Source organism: Anoplophora glabripennis, unplaced genomic scaffold, assembly GCF_000390285.2.
Source record: "Anoplophora glabripennis isolate ALB-LARVAE unplaced genomic scaffold, Agla_2.0 scaffold71, whole genome shotgun sequence".
NCBI lineage: Eukaryota > Metazoa > Arthropoda > Insecta > Coleoptera > Cerambycidae > Anoplophora > Anoplophora glabripennis.
This window is the reverse complement of record NW_019416239.1, coordinates 51742-72751: the sequence shown is the minus strand read 5'-3', so window position 1 is coordinate 72751 and position 21010 is coordinate 51742. Positions and strand designations below refer to the sequence as shown.

General features: G+C 33.4%; 1 protein-coding gene across 1 annotated transcript in view; it reads left to right on the top strand.

Annotated features, from left to right (window-relative positions):
- The window catches only part of LOC108917618 (neuroligin-1-like), a 289285-nt gene extending 269418 nt beyond the window's left edge, over nucleotides 1-19867 (top strand). Inside the window, exons 8-11 of the mRNA XM_018724323.1 lie at nucleotides 5580-5729; nucleotides 10393-10529; nucleotides 14988-15234; nucleotides 19425-19867. Coding sequence (XP_018579839.1) covers nucleotides 5580-5729; nucleotides 10393-10529; nucleotides 14988-15234; nucleotides 19425-19867 — 977 coding nt within the window. The remainder of the gene's footprint in view (nucleotides 1-5579; nucleotides 5730-10392; nucleotides 10530-14987; nucleotides 15235-19424) is intronic.
- Nucleotides 19868-21010: the final 1143 nt, after the last annotated feature.

The following is a 21010-nucleotide window of genomic DNA, read 5'->3' as shown; positions in this document are numbered from 1 at the left end:
TCACTTTTTAAAAATTTTTGGTTTTTGGAGCATAAGGTGACCTCAGTAATGTAAATGTTAATAACTTGATAATTACTCATTTTATGGAAGTCTAACAAGTATACATTATTTACGTAAAAAATACTAGCAAATTCAAAAACATACGAAAAACTAATATTTGTACAGTGCCGCACAATTTAAGGGGGATAAAAGCTGAAACGACACCTATCGCACGCCACTGGAAGAAACCAATAAATGGTTTCTGCCATATTTATGCATCTTTTAAGCTAGTAAATCTGTCTGTTGAGTTTGATAAAGAAATATTAACTAACACCGGAGCTACAGGAAAAAATAGTTTTATTATTTTTAAATTTCAACGCCCTGTATCTCGAAAATGAGCCGCTTTAGGACATATGTTTATTAAGTAAACTGCACTTATTTTTGGATTTTTTACATACCATATCCGTTTGTAACACCTATTCATTAACACCCTGTACACCTTTTTATTGTCGTTAAAGTACTAAGTCTATTTTTACACATAGAACAAACATCCAGTAATTACTTCAATCGAATTTTTGACAGTTCAGACAATTTTCGCTAATAGTGCCAATTTTCACATGAAAAGATTTATATTATATCTATATTTCAAGTTTATCTCGATTTTTTATTTTTGTTCGATTTCAAAATATTCTTCACCGAAGTTATTATATGCCGTTTTTCTGCCTTGGTAAGCTTCACGAAGTTCTGAGTTTATTCCAGTCGATTCGATTAACAAAAATAAAAATGAAAATAAAAATTTTCAGCTGTTTGTCGATAGCTTCAAAATGAAAAAGGATATGTAATATATTTCTTTGCCAAGTTATTCGTTAATACACTAGACACAGAAATTAAGAGATATTAAAAAAATCCCAACATTTTGGATGAGTTAAAGAGCTGCAACTTGGAGGAAAATGGTCGTAGAAAGCATAAAAAAGGAAATTGAAGTTTCAAGTGTCTAGTTTTGGGATCTGGAGTTCGTAAGCAGTTTTTGAGTGATCAAAAGAAACATAAAAAAAAATTGCATATTTTTGCTTTTCTTTAAAAAGATCTATGGATTTGTGGTTCAAGGAAATGATTACCTACATCACCGAAATCCTTGAACCACATATCCTGCCCATGCGTACAAACATGGGAAATCGTTTCATTCTCAAGAAGGATAATGCTCGTCTTCATACCGCAAAACGTACGAGAAATTTTCTTCACGCCAACAACGTGGTAACTCTCAACCATCCACCTATGAGTCCAGACTTGAACCCCATTGGACATGCTTAGGACATGCTCGGGCGTCGATGACGACGAGAGTATCCGCAATTACAAAATCACCATCAATTTATCTAGGCTCTTTTACAAACTTGGCAAGGAATTACGCAACGAGACAGCCGGCCTTGCATTCATATGTGAGACCGCTTAGAATCGATGATCAGGAACAGACAGAGGCGGCAATATGCGATATTAAATTGTAATCTGCAACGTCAAATCAACCAAATTTTTGTTTGACGTTTGTGAAGCTTGTGAAATAATTATTAAAAATTTTTGTTTGTCATATTATTTTTTGGAATTAACGTTTTTTGATGAAGAAAATATGGATTATTACTAATTAAACATTTTTAACTTAAAAAATTAATAAAAATTGAAAAATTACTTATAACATTGATTTTCTGCAAAAACGACAAATTTAGACATTCCGGGCACTAAGAAAAAAAAATCGCAAGGTTTTTAAATTATCAGTGTTTCTTTAGGACACTTTGAGGTTGAAAAATTAGTCAATATCCTTAGTCTATTAATTATTTGCAAAGTTATACATAATTATGCAAATTTTGACCTTTTCTCTAACCTTTACACTTCAAAAAGTCAATAATTACGATTTGTAGAGAATAGTTTTTTTTCAGTTTTCAAAACCCTGCTTGGATTTTCTGTACGATCATTATTTCCTGAGTAATTCATTGCCAAAGTCAAAAATTTCCCTCCAAGTTTCAGCTCTTTGAACATCACTTAAAATTTTGGGATTTTTTAAATATCCCTTAATTTCTGTGCCTTGTGTAAATTCTGCAACTCAATTTGTTTTAATCGAACTTATAATAATATATTTTAAGATAAAGGAGATCCTAATGGTATGACTCTGATAAACACCTTGTATATACTCTCGTCAATTTTATTTTTTTCAGACTGATTATAAGAAATTCACCCATATTTAATATTATGTCCAATTTAATTCGAAACGAACTATATAAGGCAAACTATTACTAATTCTTTTAATTGCATCCACATGAAAATGTATGAATATTATTCAAAATTGCCTCTGTCACATAGAAAATAACATTTAAAAAAAATGTTATGATTGTATTTTAGTTCCTATATAAATATTTTAAGCATGTCTGAAACATGCTCTGTTTAAATTAAGTTAATTGTGAAAAGGTCCCTGCCAAATTAATTAATTTAGCGCCTGTTTTTCCAACAGACAAATAAACTTATTTGTCAACTAAAACTAAATTTGTGTCTGTCACTTATTTATGCATGTAATTCTTAAGAGAAATAGATTTAATTGGCAAATACATTTCTTAGGAGTAGGAAAAAAACTGACTGAGGCAAAAATGGCATTTTCGACTTAAAAAACGATAAAAAGTGTTTTTCGTATCAACAAAACTGTAACAGAATCCTTATTTTCGCATATACAGGGTAGCCCATCGAAAACGTACCGCAAGGCATTACAGGGTAGTAATGAACTTTTCGGCAAAATCCAAAAACAGGTAAAGGTTGCTTCTGAGGGGGACAACTTTTGGTGCAAAAAGCATAGCAAAATCTTCAACCCCCTAAGTGGGGGTGCCATCCCCCAAATTTTTTTAAATGGGAATGGGTGTCAAGTGGGGGGTCATTAGAAAGGGCTTTTAATTCTCTATACATCGATTCTTACTTTTTGAAAATCGATCCATTATTTTAGAAAATATGCAGCTTTGAAAATACGAACAATATTTTTGACGAGAAATGCGAAAATCGATTTAATTTTACTTCAAAACTTACGGTATTAGCTTGGTAAATTCCTTCAAAAGAATTCGCTTTTTTTTTTTCTGATTTGCGAATTCTTTAGCCTGATTTTGGTGAGCAAAAAATTGTCCGCTTTTTGTTTCGTATTTAGATAGGCCACAAGAAGTTGCTAGATAACTGTCTTGTGACTTGTAGTTGAAGAGTACCAATACTGCCGAGTCTTTTAAATTGATTAATTATGGTGTACTCAATTCCAGAAAGAGTAGAAATTATTGAGCTTTTTTTCAAAAACAATGAATGCGGAAATCGGGTCGCCGAACTGTTCAACCAACGGCATCCTGAGAAACATGCGTCTGGAAAAATTGTTCGCGAATTGGTGGCCAAATTTCGCGAAACTGGCTCCGTTCATAACAAAAAGAGGCAGGTTGAAAATCCGGTACTAAATGAACCTACGGAAATAGCGGTATTGGGGCAAGTGGCAATGGATAGTACGCTGAGTACAATGCAATTGGCTACTGCGACAGGAGTGAGTCGTACAAGTGTCCAACGAATATTAAAAAAATACAAATTCCATCCTTATAAGATTCGGCTAGTGCAAGAGCTAAATGAAGACGATTTTGATCGTCGTTTGCAATTTTGCGAAATAATGACTGAACGAGCGATAAACGATAATTTCCTCTTTAATGTGTGTTTTTCGGACGAGTGTACGTTCTTCTTGAATGGTTTAGTGAATCGCCATAATTGTCGTTACTGGGCTGATACCAATCCAAGGATTTTCCATGAGACACACTCCCAACACCCCCAGAAGTTGAATGTATGGGCAGGTATTTTTGGAAATTCCATTGTAGGTCCTTTTTTCCTTCCTGGAAATTTGACAGGCGATATGTACTTGGATTTACTACAAAATGTCATCGACCCAGCTCTAACAAATATCATAGAGGACGACCCTGCTTACAATGAACACGAACTGATTTTCCAGCAAGACGGAGCTCCTCCACATTACTCGCTCAATGTGCGCAATTACCTAAATGAGACGTTTCCAGGACGCTGGATAGGACGAAGAGGTGCAATTGAGTGGCCCCCTCGGTCACCCGACTTAAATCCTTTAGATTTCTTTCTCTGGGGGCACATTAAAAGCAAAGTTTACAGCACTCCACCTGATACCTTGGAAGATCTGCGAGGACGAATCATTAATGTATGTCGCGAAGTAACACCGCAAGTGCTCCAGAATGTTCGACAACGGTTTGAAGACAACCTGTATCATTGTATGCAAGTTGGCGGACAACATTTTCAGCATTTACTTGACTAATACCGTAAGTTTTGAAGTAAAATTAAATCGATTTTCGCATTTCTCGTCAAAAATATTGTTCGTATTTTCAAAGCTGCATATTTTCTAAAATAATGAATCGATTTTCAAAAAGTAAGAATCGATGTATAGAGAATTAAAAGCCCTTTCTAATGACCCCCCACTTGACCCCCATTCCCATTTGAAAAAATTTAGGGGATAGCACCCCCACTTAGGGGGTTGAAGATTTTGGTATGCTTTTTGAGCCAAAAGTTGTCCCCCTCAGAAACAAATTTGACCTATTTTTGGATTTTTCCGAAAAGTTCTTTACTACCCTGTAATGCCTTGCGGTACGTTTTCGATGGGCTACCCTGTATGAGTAGAAAGAATAATTGCCTTCATCTGCCTTCTTTAGTTAAAAATGACTAAGTCAAAGGTTAAACTATCGTATTTAGATCCCCAAATTCTGTTGAATCATAAACAAAAGCACCATTCAGCATTGAAATTTCCAGGGTAAATTTTCATATATTATATTGATATTAGTCGAGTAAAACGTAAAAAGCCACAGTATTTTTTAGGGAAGGCATTTAACCAACATGTGCACATGACGTTAACTTTAGTGCGTTATTTAGAATGATAAAGGTCTCGACACATTGGGGTTTTACGTCGAGGTGCGGTTATTAAATTTCAGAAGGCATCGATAACTTGACAAACAGCTGTCAGAAGCAGCTGACAAGCGAGAGGTTTTGAATGCGTCGTACTCCGTACGGAGCTCTAAAACTAACAAAACTTGGATCTTTCGAATGGAAAGTTACAATATAGGATCTAATTCGAGGGGGTAATCATTCATGATGAACTTGAGAGTGTATTCATGTGAATTCGTGATTTTTTTCTGAATTAGAACTTCGTAAATATCCTAAGCAGGATTTGTTTGTCCTTAAAATGGCCAATAATTATTGTTTTTGTGCTTAACGCTGTACCTTGCCTACCTAGACTATGCTACGGTTCAATAAGCTAACTTCAAATAAGGAGTGTTATTTGATTTTTACTTTTTACACGATTTAAAGTAATTTTGTCTAGAATATTGGACGTGAGTTTTAAGACTTTCGACTAACGCCGTTTTTTTTTCTAAATACTGTTGATACATCACAGCAAACAGGTATTAAAATAAATTACTTCAACAGAGCAACTTTTACGCTCTTCGCACTAAATAGTACACCCTTAAGCCCCCTACGAATGTCGTAAACCGAAAGCCGTGTAATATCATCCTGCTGAAAACTGGTATGTATTGCAGGAAGCCGTCCTGAGAGGAGAGATCATTACAGGGGACATAAAATGTCACTTTGGCTGAATCTTATACCTCAACTCCATCGGCCTGGAGAAGGAGACGACATTTCTATGAGGCATCATCATTTTCAAGAGGACGGTGATCAGTATTATGACGGTGAGTCTGAGTTAACACCTTCATAAAAAGGCAGGGATGTGTAATGTGCCGCTTTTATTTGATCTATCGCGTACAAGTCAGATGTAATACATTGCATAGGTTTGAAACTTCGAGTATGTACCTTACTTTTAAACAAATAATCTAGTTCTGAAGTAGATGTTTTTCAAAAACTTTCGTACAATGTTGACATTTGAATGCTGTTTCCTAAGTGTCAAAATGTCGCTTTAGTTAATTAGAGCGAAATACTCTTTTATTCTAAAACAAAAAAGACTTTCGTACAGCTCCTACTTATTGATTTAATTGGATATATTGCTGAGACTTTCTTTTAAAATAAAAAAAGTATTTTTTGTTCCAGTGTTTCTTTGATAAAAACATTCAACACATTAAAATGCCAATATTTTATAACAATTTTCTGAAAAAAGAATTTTAATATTCGTATTATTTTGTGCATTTTCGATGCATAAGGCTGCCCCCAAAATCAGACAAACTATTATCGACATAACACTCTAACAAGTTGTTAGAAATTTTTCCTTTTTTTCATTTCATCATATAATTATTTATTTGCCGCTATACGCAAACAGTTTCAGCTCTACCCTATGTGTTTTGGAACATTTAGTATTCACTCTAAGCAAGCTTAAGCTTAAGCAACGGCAGTCAAAATAGCCAAAATGTAGAAGTTCATAATTTTCCTTCTCATTGTCACCCTTTAATCGCGGAATACTCAGAGCCACTTCTATTCAACACAATCTACCAAATGATACCATAATCACTCCGATCGGACCACACCTGCGCTCAGCGCAGTCAGATTATACATATCTTTCTAAAATATAGCATTATATACGATACCTTAAACATTTCCAATAAAACTGTTGGTAATTTGGCACAAATAAGTTTTTGTAGATGCCAGTCTTTTTAAAATGTAACATTTTAAAGAAATACTTCTACTGCTTCTACGTCCATTTCTGGATGCAAATTCGTTCGATAACATAGGCCGACAAAAAAGGGATTTTATTTATTTATTTATGGAGAAGGGGACAAACATAGGCTTTATAGCCCAAAACAATGTCCACAAATTACTTAAAGCTAATTGAATATAAAAGTACAGAAATTATATTATAATAGAAAATGTTAATTTTCAATAATAGTTCCCTTTAAGAATCTTTTAGAACTAATGAGCGAGGAATGAAATCAGACCTATCATTTCTTATAGATTTTGATGTACTTAATCTAAAGAAAGGTAAAAAAATGTTCATGGTTTAGATTTTTTGTAATCGCAGGGACAAGTCTCTTCTATACAGGGTGATTCAGAAATTATCCAAAAAAAATTAATGTAGAGGGGACTCTTACAAATACAATTTTGTAAACAGCTCTGACACGTTCGTGTAAATAATAATAATCAATAGTGTCCACTTCGGTGTGAAACACTTAATTTTTTAAATATCCCCACAAAAAAAAAAGTCCAAAGGGCCTCGTATATGATACGCCACACTGTTGATTGGGACATTGTTGAGCGATTTGCCTGGTACTTACTTGAGGACTCTTTTCAACAATCTCTACTACCGCGTAAAGGCTGCTAAATTATTTTGTCTTGATTCACCATAAATTAAAACGATATCCATCAACTCCGAGTTGCTAAACACATAAACCATTTTTGACACTTGAAAAACTAATGTAAACACTTTCGCAACAATGGTAAGACTAAAATAGGATTTCAGTATTCGGAATAGCACAGTGCACAACGCGAATAACGCTAGAGACTACAGTAGCCTAGCAATGTAAAGGTTGAAAATACTACAACTACAATAACTTTTTCTCGGAAACTATAAGGATATTATAAAAGTTTGTTTGCGATATTGTCTCCATTTTTTATCTCAATACTATCTTTAGTAAATATGAAAAACACAGACTTTATACCGATTTTAACCTAGTTGACTGATTTCCTATGTATTTTTGGGTGCAAAACACGAATTTGATGTTCAAACTTGGCAGTTGACCCTTGTTAGGGCAAAAAAATCTTAAAAAACACTAAATTCTTGAGATTTTTCAATATAATTGAATTGTTGCCCATTTTGCCCTTGGAAGGGCAGAGTGCCCTTTATTCAGATCGGATTTATGTTGAGCACCCAAAAATATATACGAAAACACGAATTACACTACTTTTTTAATATAATTATAGTGTCCTTTTTTGCCATTTTCTGCATTAAAAAGGACCGTCCTCCAAGTTTAGACATTAAATTCGTGTTCTGCACCCGAAAATACATAGGAAATCAGTCATCTAGGTTAAAATCGGGATAGAATCTGTATTCTTGACAATTACCAAAAGTAGTATCGATGAATATTTTTTACTCTTCAAATTTTGTTTCAACGCAGCAAGATCTATAAAAGGGCCCACAGACGATGCAATTTGTTGTAGTACCGATCGTACAATAGGTTGCACTGTAAATCGTATAGACAGATCGTAGAAAGTTTTGACCACAAACTTGAAAATATTCCAAGCTATCGCTAGTACAATCGCCAGTCTAGTATATTGTTCACCATGGCATCAACTGTTTCAAAAAAGGCAATAGCTGTTGTAATTAGTCACATTGTTTTCGGAGGATACTTACTAGTATTATCTCTCAATAAATTTCTATAAATTCCTTTCTATGATTTTATAGAGCAATTTAACTACACAATGTACTACAATTACTTTTTTTAAATGAAATAGTATAACCAGTCGACAAAATTGACACACACGTTCAAACTTGTATATCCAACTAAGTTGCTATACAGGGTCGGAAAGTACCGATGGTCCATCTGCCGTTACGTGAGAGCGAGAGTCATAGAAATCCGTGCGATAGAGAAAGATGGTTATAATGAAGGCGTCTAATAGTCACCGCCCATTTCGTCCTTCCACAAATAAGAAGTGGATCTTATTTGTGGAAGGGCGAAACGGGCGGTGACTATGAGATGCCTTCATTATAGCCATCCTTCTCTATCGCATGGATTTCTATGTCTTACATATCGCTCTCACGTAACGGCAGATAGACATCGCTACTTTCCGAACCTGTATAAATGCTATACTTATGTACGACTGAACCGCGTACGATTGGTCGAACTACAACACCACACACGTTGCAATTATCGTTCAAATGGTTGGACCAACCAAGATCGTACAACTTGTAGTATAACAATTTGTATCGTTGGCCGTTTAAGACATGATAGGTCTAATCTAACAACCAAATAAAATCTCTTTTTTTCTGTCGACCTGTGCAGCCTACGATTTTTTACGATCGAGATATGAATTCATTATACCACAGCGTACATTTTTGCATTCGGTTATTTATAATTTAATGGAAGTAAAATTCCAATGATAGCTGCTCGGTGCTAGTTTTTTCAGCGTGTTAAAAATTGTTCCAGAACGGCAGTAAATTGCCAATTTAGGCAATTTGTGAATAGGAGTATATTTTCGGTAAATGTATTCCACATATATTTTAACATATGTAATATCTCTATATATATATTGCAATTTAAATTTGAGCTTCCTAAGTTGTAATGTAAAAATTTCTGTCTTTATTACATTTCCAAAAAAAATCATATTTCTATTAAATGTCTAGATCTCGAGCACTGCAACGAAATGTTAGTTATACAAATACGGAATCGTGAATACGAATGGACGATTTTTAAACCTCATAAATAAGATTTTTTTATTTTTGTCAAGTTATTAATAAAAAATACCAAATTTAGTATAATCAAAGAGATAAAATTTTAGATAAAAATCCAGATAATGCCATTTTTTAAGTATTTTCTCGATATACTTAGCAGCAATTAATTAATTAGTAACGTTAAGAAACTTAAGGAAACGAGCTTTGTAACCTTTTAATAAATACCTAAAATACACTGAAAATCCCTATCTTTTGTAGTATTATTTACATTCCTTTCTCTCTGATTCTTCGTTCTTGATAGCGCATTGTTTACAAACAACCCTTAGTAACCCCACTAAGATGTGTAAAGTAAGCAAGCAGATATAATTTTAAATGAATGCCTTTCAAAGGAAAATTACAACCAGCAATTCCTCTCAGGTTAATTATTTATCAGCGTTTCACAGGATTTACACTATAAATTCAACTTGTTGCATATCAAATCCACCCATTTTCAAATCAAATATGCAATCATGCAGAGAAACATCCTAAACATCCTATATTCCTTCCTTCCTTTAACAAAGTTTGATCACGTAAAAAACGGCTGCTACAGAGATTTTTGTTTCCGCATTTTACTTGGGATTATTTCATTTATTTTGATAATAATGGATAACATGAAACTAGCTAATCCAGTCAATGATTAATTTCTTATAAAATCAGGCTCATTGTTGTCAACAAGTTGTACAGTACAGTGAAATAAAAATTACTATGGATCGTAAAAGGACAATTACCTTTAGAGGAAGTTAGAGAAGTCTTTTACCTATCTTTATTCGAAAAACGCTACAATTCCTGCAATTTTGAAATATCTACCCGCACCGTACACAAAACAGACCTCAAGATAACAATTCCTTTCCATTTCCGCACCCAATTATTGCTGCCGCCACCTTCCCATACAAAATAACTTTCTCAATAGCCCACCGAACTGTTCAGTTTCATTCAGAACACTTCGCCATAGCTAATTTATTATTGAAATGTTTCCCCAGGTTCCGTCCGTGATCAGAAGGAAAAGCCGCCGCTTGTTCACTTCATCGCCCCACCGCCGCCAGTAACAACCGTTCGAGTACCGCCTGCCAGCACTTCACCCACGCCACCGCCTCCAAAGTCGGATACGGCTCTGCAGGTGAGTCTGTTATATGTAAAGGGTGTCGGGAACACATGAGCTGACACCCTCTACCCATATTTTAAATCGGAGCCGCGCGTTTCTGCACGTTTGTGGATAATTTTCCATACATAATTTTGTAATACTAAAAATTTAAAAAATGAAAAGTCAACTCATTTTTCGTTTTAGCATTTGTCATTACTAAAAATGTACAGTTCGACTTTTTGATCTGGCCAGCCAGATGTGCAAACATATGAGAGAAAGAGAGAGTACTATCTAAAAAAGTGAGAAGATCGAGTGATGCAAACAAAACTACTTTCGGACAAAATAGCCCAGTCATTATAGACATGAAAGAGCCTGTTTCGGGAAAAAATACTATAAGAAATTTATCTGCAGAATATTGTTCGAAAACCTGATATAAATAAAATATCAAAAAATCAACTCGAGGCTAGTTGGGAAACTTTGTTTTAACAGTGGTCAAAGTTATGGAAAAGTGGTTTTTTGACTCACGTAAAAAAACTATTATTCCTAGCGAAAAAAAGTTTATACAAAAAAGGTAGGTATTGAATAAGCCTATAAAATGAGAAAAGTCCGATTAAATTCAGATAATTTGTTTATGTACAAGAGCTCAAAAATGGTCGAAAATTTCCGTCTTTTTTCAATTGCTAATAATTAATGCAATTTTCATCGCAGATACTTGTATTTCAGGATTTTTGAGGCTTTTTACACCATTAATAAGTGGTAAAAATTTCAGCCCGAAAGTTCATTTTTCCCAAGCCCACATCCGTTGTAGAGTCTCGATCATTAGTTGTTTTTGTACCTAAATAGTTGTATTGACATATGCATTTACTGAGAATTTAGTTTTTCATATTTAATTTGTTTAAAAATGACTGAAAAAATGTTAATATTTATAAAATTGTTAAGACAGGTAATTATTATAAAATAAAATAGTAACCTCTATACTATAGTTTTCTTCGAATTTAAAAAAAAAATCGTTGTTGTAAGTTGATTAGAAGCTGAGATAATTTTTTTTTTTATTTAATCGCAGTGACCTTAATTATTAATATTAAGAGCCGAAATTTGGAGAGAGTATACATTAAGAGCTATGTTTTCATGTCCTACATTAACATTAAGGTAACAGTAAGGTTCAACTATTTAATTGCAAAAAAGAAGATAGCGGCGATGCGTTCTATTACTTGGTCTAGCGAACGAGTGGGGAGAGCGAGGCGGAGCATGCGCGCTTAACAATTTAGTAAATATTAACATTTTTTCAGAGTAATTTTTAAACAAATTAAATTTGAAAAATTAAATTGTCAGTAAATGCATATGTCAATACAACTATTTAGGTACAAAAACAACTAATGATCGAAACTCTACAACGCCTGTGAGATTGGGAAAAATGAATTGAAAATAGCATCTTCTTAGATAATAATAAATTCCGCCAACGCCAAACTAATGAAGCTTTTGGGCTGAAATTTTTACTACTTATTAAGGGTGCAAAAAGCCTCAAAAATCCTGAATTACAAGTGTATGCGATGAAAATTGGATAAGTTATTAGCAATTGAAAAAATCGTACAATTTCGACCATTTTTGAGCTCTTGCGCATAAACAAATTATCGGAAGTTAATCGGACTTGTCTTATTTTACAGATTTATTTAATACCTACTTTTTTTGTATAAACCTTTTTTCTCTATGAATAACACTTTTTTTACGTGAGTCAAAAAAACACTTTTTCATAATTTTGACCATTGTTTTAACAAAGTTTCCCAACTAGTCTCGGGTTGATTTTTTGATATTTTGTTTATAACACGTTTCTGAACAATATTCCGCAGAGAAACTTCTAATAGTATTTTTTTCCTGAAAAAAAGCTATAATGATTGGCCTATATATACTCAGAATAGAGTAAAAAATCACCCAACTACTGATAGTTAGCAGTAACTTGGATTTGAGTGAAACTCACTCATTTCTGATGCAATAGTTTCACTCAGTTGTACTCATACTAATAGAGTGAAAATTTCACTCCATCGGGTGTGGACAGAAATTGATTATTGAGTAAAATTGAGTGAAATTTTTTTACAGTGTAGTTAAAATGTTTTTCCCTAAATTTGTAAACAACAACGCTATAGTAGCAGATTTTCAATTTTTTGTTAAATAAATTGAAGTTGTCGCCTGTACTATATTGGGTAAAAAATAGCACACTCCGTATTTCTCTTAAATTAAGTATAAATGTAGGATTGCTTTAGAGATTCTTTAGTGTTCAACTGAGGAGTTTATTTTCTAAAGCAAGAAGGATTGTTCTGAATTTCCACAATTTCATAAAAACTGTTTTGAAGAACAAATATGAAATGAATTACAAACCGCCACCTTTCAAAATGTTTAGATTTGCCACAAGCTATTAATTATTATCCTTAATTACTTTTAATAACGGTCACAACTGACACTTGTTTTAGCATCATAGAATATGNAAAAGCGGACAATTTCGACCATTTTTGAGCTCTTGCGCATAAACAAATTATCGGAAGTTAATCGGACTTGTCTTATTTTACAGATTTATTTAATACCTACTTTTTTTGTATAAACCTTTTTTCTCTATGAATAACACTTTTTTTACGTGAGTCAAAAAAACACTTTTTCATAATTTTGACCATTGTTTTAACAAAGTTTCCCAACTAGTCTCGGGTTGATTTTTTGATATTTTGTTTATAACACGTTTCTGAACAATATTCCGCAGAGAAACTTCTAATAGTATTTTTTTCCTGAAAAAAAGCTATAATGACTGGCCTAAAACGAATGAACTTTCAGTTTTGTATTGAAGCAAAATATTTCCCATATTCATGGAAAATTGCTATTGGTAAGCCTTACCTAAAAATAATTCTCCTTTGACGTTTTCAGATATAAGAGTTATACACAAAATGGCTTTAGAAAGGGCTATAGTACAACAACAGCACTGACTGTTGTTACTAATTATCTTTTAGAAGCATTTGACAAAGGATTGGTTAGTGTTTTGGTGTTACTGGATTTTTCAAAGGCCCTTGACACTATAAATCATGAATTAATTTGTGCCAAAATGAAATAAAATGGTTTTGATCACTCTGTTGTAGAGCTTATCTCATCTTATTTAAGTGATCTCAAATAATTGTTGTAAATAATTCTTCCTCAAACTTAAGTATAAAGTTAGGTGTACCGCAGGGATCAATTTTGGGTCCATTGCTTTTTATAATTTACACCGCTGATATTTTAAATTCTGTTTCTGATTGCAAAGTGCAGGCCTATGCAGATGACACGGTCCTTTATTCACACTTTTTTGTTGAAGATATAGCATAGACTGGTGACCTTATGAATTCTGTACTTAATAATATCATGCAATTGTCAACAGAGCATAACTTGATGCTAAATGTTAATAAATCGAAGTTAATGTTGTTTAGTAGTAAAAATAAAATTAATATTGTGAAATCTAGTTTAAATATCAATTTGAATGGCGTCATCTTGCCTATAGTAGATGAGGCGAAGAATTTTTGACTTTGATCTTAGATTTAAGGGGCACGTAAAAAAACTTATGCAGAAGGCATATTCTAGTTTAAAGCTAATTTTTCGAGTCGTCATATTTTAAACTTTAATTTAAGTAAAATGTGGTGTGAGTCGCTTGTTTTGTCATTTTAATTACTGTGATTTTATATATGGCTGCTGTCTTGACAAATTTGATAAAAATCGTATTCAAAAAGTTCAGAATTCATGTTGGATTTTTGGATTAAGAAAGTCTGACCGTATTTCTCACATAATTAAGGAATGTATCTGGCTTAACATGAATAATCGGAGAGTTCATCATCTTACTACATTTGCTCATAAAATACTGATATTCCCCAATTCATCAGTTTTGCTCAAAAACAAATTTATAAAACGTTCCAATATCCACCAAAGAGATATTAGATTTAAAAATACTTTTACCCTTCCACATCATCGTACTGCTATGTTTAGGAGAAGTTTTATATATAATGCAGTTACCATTTACAATTCAATACCTAACCAATTTAAAGTTTTTAATATTAACAAATTTAAATATAAATATAAAAAATATATATTTAGCAAACAATAAGGTTATAGTTTCCTATGCATTATCCGCACCTGCCCGTCTCACTTTTAGACATTTTTAATATGATTAAAATTTTTTAAAATTTTAATTAGCTTATAATTTGCTTACTTTTTATACTTATGGTTTTTATTTAGTAATAGTTAGACAGCTGTTTATATACTTTTACTTTGAAATGTAGTGTACCTCATTTTGGTTGAGTATGAGTAGCTCTTATCTAGACTTCGCCTCGATGAGGTGGCATTGCTTTTCGCAATATGTTTACCTTTGTTCTTTTTTCTTATTCTTTTTTTAATATCTATTTCTCTTTATATATTTGTAGTTACAATAAAGCCGATTTATTATTATTATTATTATTATATAGTTACAAACTTTTTTCTTCTTTCTTGCAGGCGACCACTACCGAATGCCCCCCGAACAGCACCATTCTCATCCCCAGCCAAAACAAGAACTCCAACAACAATCTCCTCAGAAAACTCGCCTCTAGCCATTACCAGAGCTACACCACTGCTCTTACCGTCACCATCGCCGTCGGTTGCTTCCTGCTGCTGCTTAACATACTTATTTTCGCCGGTATCTATCACCAGAGGGACAGAGGGAAGAGTAAAAAGAAACAGAAGGAGGAGTTAGCTGAAGCAGGTAATTCCAGGGAGTTTTTAATATACTTACACCAACTAATGGGATACTAAGATTTGAACCATTATACTTGTATGTTCAACAATTGCTCAATTTTGGCAGTAATATATCTTTTTTTCATGTTGGTTTCAATTTCAGATTGAGATTGTTTGGAAGTAAAACATTTCGCATTAAAAATTCGTACGTTGCATAAAGCTCGTACATCAAACTTTTATTTATTAATTTACTTAAACTCAGATAGAACCGTATTAATTAATTTACCTTTACTGAGATGTTCTTTGTGACATATATTTCTTTTTTTTTCATACATGCATGGCAGTAGTAGGACTAAATCTTATATTTAGCCAACTTGTCAAATTTAAGATTAAAAAATTTTATTCTAACTATGTTTCCTACATAAGGATCTCCAACAATCTGATCCTGATTTAGAACATAGGGATATTCACGAAATTCTAACATTGGCGGCAGAAAATCAAAAACTACTGAGTAACAACCCCGTGCAAAAAATTTTGGTACATTTTTTAAGTTCTATGACAAAATATTTCTCATAAGTATACATGCAAATTCAGTTCAAGTATCAAAAATTTCAAATAATATACCAAATAAAAATCTAGAAAAATCCGTGACCGAATTATTTGAGTAAATGAAATCTTATTATGACATAAGATTGTGAGATCCCTAGAACAGACTTCAGTTGAAGGTAGAGTTCTTTTAATATCTCATGAGCCGCGAAATGCGCGAAAGGCGTAGCGTATCCCCATAATTCTTCTAATAAGCACGTTGTGAAAACATTGACTCAGAATTAGACCACGTGCCTCATTACAACTAGAAATGAACTAAGGCGCTCGGGCATCAATAAAGTCAACTGGCGAACGTTCGTTATATATATTTTTATTGTTTAAATTTAAATAATAAAGAATAGGGCATTTTATTATGATATTTGTAATCGGATCAAAGGCTTGTTTACGCTAGAGCTCGAGAGAGACTGTGAATAATAGGTGTAATGTTTTTAGGACGTAGAATAATTTAGGCGACGGTCGGAATTATGTTTCTGCGCATATGAAGGTCAAAGCTCATAAGATTTTAAAACATCTCTAATAAGCTGAGGATTAAATTGATTTGTTCTTTTTTTAACTTTTATGTAAACTATGATGCTACTTCCACAAAATGAACAAGGAACATGGAACGAATGAACAGAAGTAATTTATAATAAGTAATCCTAAACTAAAAAACACCACCAATTCCATAGCGAGAAGTTGCAAGAATGTCTCCTTTCCTTCACTTGCACCATCTTCTTCCATAAATTAATCAATCCTTTCTGACGTTTTTATAAACTCACCATTCGCATTTCCTAATTTCTCATATATTTGAGAAAATACATTCCTAACACGGAGACAATACATTTCTATAACTCCAATATTTTGATATGGACTTTTTGCGATTTTTATAAAAAAAGGATATTTTTAACAGCAATACTTATGTGTTTTACAAATGGAAAATTTGAGAAAGTATGAAATATTTCGCTAATAGAATATCTTCATTTGGCATAAAACCAAAATCATTTCATTTGACCCTTTGATATTGACATTAGATGTTATTCTGTAATTCTTTCGGGTTTGCAGGAATGCAGCAGACAAAATAAACTAAGAAAGTCTCCAAATTGAGATAGATCATGTTAATATTCCTATATTAGCTTAACATAACCTAACCTAACTTTATGTAGAAATTTATAAGATAACTTCAGATTTTTCTTTATATACGTTACATAAAAAAACTCAACCTAACCTATTCTAATCAAACTTTATGTAGGAATTTACCTTGCAAGTATTTTCAAACTGCAACGAAAATGTACAATCATTTAGAAGAAACGTATTTATACAGTCCAATAAATGAGTGAGACAAGACATATTCCATACTTTTTTATGAAATTATGGACAAGAAGTTTATACAGGGTGATTCAGGTTTAATCTGAATAACTTCAAAAATCGATGGAACAGGTTAATATAATGTTCATTCATGATACAAACTTATTTCCTAAATCGCATCAGATAGAGGGCGTTGAAATATAATTTTTTTCCCGCTTTTCCCTCATAACTTTTGAACCACTCATCCGATTGAGGTGAAATTCGGAACACAAACACTCCTTATGATCTTATATAAGCTTTTTAAGTTTGAACCACCTACCCCTCTTAGAAGTGTATCTTGTGTGCTACCCTCCTCCTATATTGCCTATATCAAAACTTCGAAAAATTAATTAATTTCAATAAAACAGCTGCATACGACTTTTGTCTCATGAATTTTGAAACTTTTTGGTCTTGACCTTGTTTCTGAGATATTCAATGAAATCCGTGACAGTGTAGAGCCCCAGCCGCGTAAATTTCATTTAACCCATGAAAAACAAAACTCACAATGATTTGTATAAACTGACGTTTGTGAAAATCATCGTTAAAGGTATTATTTCAAAAGAATTTTTAGTGCTAAGAAAAGGGGAAAGAAATTCCTTCACTCCGAAACGATGCGATTTAGGAAATAAGTTTATATAAAGAATGAATATTGTTTTAACCTGCTCTATGGATTCCTGAAGTTATCCAGACTAAACCCGAATCACCCTGTATAAAATACATTAACGCGAGTATTAGGTACTTATTTCTGATTTAACAAAAGGCGTTGTACTAAATATTTACCTTTAAAAGAATACGATATTTTATTTGTTTTTGATTACTGTAGACATAGTAAAGGCTTTTCTTTTGAAGATAGTAATATAGCTTCTCTAAAATTTGTGTTCCTGTATCTGACACATCGCCAAGAGCATACTGTACAACTCTTCTCGTCGTCAGCTGTATTTACCATTGCAATTACCTAAAATATAGCAAGCTGAGAAAAAGTCGATTGAAGTTGCGCGAGTGAATTATGCTGCTCCACTCGCATAGTCTCCCTACTCCACACTATTTATGCTCGATTCCTGTGAAATGTATCAATCTTTTTTGCATCAGAACAGTTAAAATATATTTCCAATTTAAACAAATTTTCATAGTTACAAAATCTTTGCTTCAAACAATCAAAATCACTTTTGATTGTTGTTGTACACTACGTTGTTTTGCCATAAACTCACTTCAATTTTGAGCTTTCATATCTCGACGACGATTCATCGTATTCACAAGATCAAAAGTGGATTTTGTTTGTCAATCGTTCCTCTATTTGATCCTATAATTATATTTGAAGAATACGCAAATACGGCAGCTCCAGCTCTAAATGTTTATAAGTATTTTTTCGAAGAAATTTTGAAAAAATTCTAATTTCTAATGGATAAAATCGAAAATTTTTAAATGGGGATTGATAGACTCCAACGGGTATGTATAAAAATTGGGAGCTCAAAATAATTATTGGTTTTACCGTGAGAGAGAATTGAAAAATATATAATTATGTATTTTCTTAATTAACAATTGAATTGTGCGAAATCTACCCGGCCGATTTCGATAAAAAATTTTCTGCAATACTACCATATCATGAAGTACCTACTCGGAACCATACTTTTTATATGGCTGCTCTAAAGTCAAGGTATAAATAAATTCTTGAAAAAAAAACATCTTTTTTCACATTTTTTTTCGCTCTATAATGTATTGTAGATCACATAAAAATTTCGGATCGCTTTTATTTTGAAGAGAATCTCAAAACGAAACTTTTTTTCCTTTGGCTATTTTCTCTAATGTCAATATTCTGCATAATATTTAGAACTATTTCCAACAAAAATTACTATTTGAAACATACATACCACCTACTTTTAAAACAGATACCGACTGCGCTAATTAGTTTATTCGATGTTGTGATGACACGTGCCATCTGTAAGGGTTTCTGTATTTTAAAACCTTCGCATACATAAGAGAAAGTTGCCTTGTTTATGAACTTACGTTATGTTTCTTTAGGAGTTTCACGCTTATTATAGGTCTGAAAACGCACAAATTGGGCCTTATTGCCAGAGGTATCTTGTATGAAAAAGAGTATATTTTTTATTTTCAACAAGTTCCTATGGAGGTAATGAAAATAACAAGACAAATGTATCACGATAGCTAGGATAGCAGCAAAATAACAAAACAAAAACATTATCTGTACTTCGTCGCCCATTTTTTCCCAAATAAAAAGTTGGCGACTGCAATAAATACCACCGCTGAGTTTCTAAGTATTAAATATTCCAGGCAGCTGCAGCAGCTCATCCGGGGAAGCGTACGAGAAGGCCTACGAATCCCGCCAAATAGCGTCGTTCGACTGCAACGCGACCTACCAAGCGACCTTCGAGCGCAAAATGATGCCAAACTATATCGGCGAGTTCAGCTGCGACAAAAGGTCGCTGGCCGACGTCCAGATGACGGAGCTGCCCCTGCAGGAGTTCAACTCGTCGCCGCCGCCAGCGAAACGACCCGAAGGCAACTCGCACAGCCACCCGCCGGACGTCACGAGCACGAGCCAGGACGTCCAGCAGCAGAGCGCCATCAGTCCGAGTATCCCCGAGCCCCCGCCGCCCCCCAGGGGGCAGCCACCCATAGGAACGAACCAGACGGGCATCTTGAGGGCGCAAGGAGCGCCCACCACCCCAGGGACTATGAAAAAACGCGTCCAAATCCAGGAAATTTCTGTATGAGTGTCAGTTTATGTTTTAATGTAAAGTGGACTATGTAAATTTTTAATAATTCAACAAAAATCAAAATCATATCTGACTGAAAGATGATTTTAAACATAGAAAAATGCACTGTGATTGTCATAACATTTATTGTCATAATTTTACTACTGAAGACTGTTGAGTGGTTGAGTTGTATTGATTTTGCCTGCCAGAGTCGTTTAGAGTTTAGCAATTTGATTTTCCAATTATTGAGACAAGTCGGTCTTGTGAAATTAGATTTTTTGTGAAAAATATGTTCTAAACTTCAAAAAAGTGCTTTCTGCCTGATTTTTGGATACAATTCAAAGATTTGCAATTTTTAAAATATATTAATGACTATGATAACATTCTATTTTTGCGGATCCTTCAAAGTTATATAAAGGGTGTTTCAGAAAAAGGTACAATAAATTCTAGAGATAACATGTATAGAATACTAGAAACAGATATTTTTCTATGAATTAATGTGTCTAACAAATACCCTGTAAACCAATCAAACCAAGGTATTTAGGGCCTCTCAAAACACAGATCTACCAAATTTAACTGCGATACGTTTATTATTTTTGAAAATATTGGCAAATTGTTTTTAAGAAATGAATTATTTATAATATACTGTTATTCCTAGAATTTATAGCAAGTTTCCCATTATGTTGTACATTTACTTTCAATATTCTAACTATGAAGGAATATGGCAAACTTTCAACGTCATGACAAACAGATCAATAATCTTATTTGTTGGCACTGACTTCCTTTCTCCCTCTTTTTCACATATCGGAAACGTACTCGCGCCAGAATCAGATCATCAGTTGCTTTAAATTATTATAATGAAACTAAGTGACAGATCATATGTGTTTAAATAGGGATTAAAGGACCACGCACACAGTTAAAGGAAATCGACAACCCATCAAATTGTCTGAAAATGAAATATGTTATAGTTGGAGATGCCCCAATCAAAAGTTGTCACGGGCCCAAAAATGAAAACTTATCGAGATACGCGACATTGAAAGTGAGGAGTCCCATCGAGCTTATATATAGTTTTTTTTTTACGGAAAGCCGGTATGGTACTTCTATCTTTATCTCTTTCTCTCTGAGAGAAACCAGGCAAGTTCGCTGATCATAAAGTCCTTT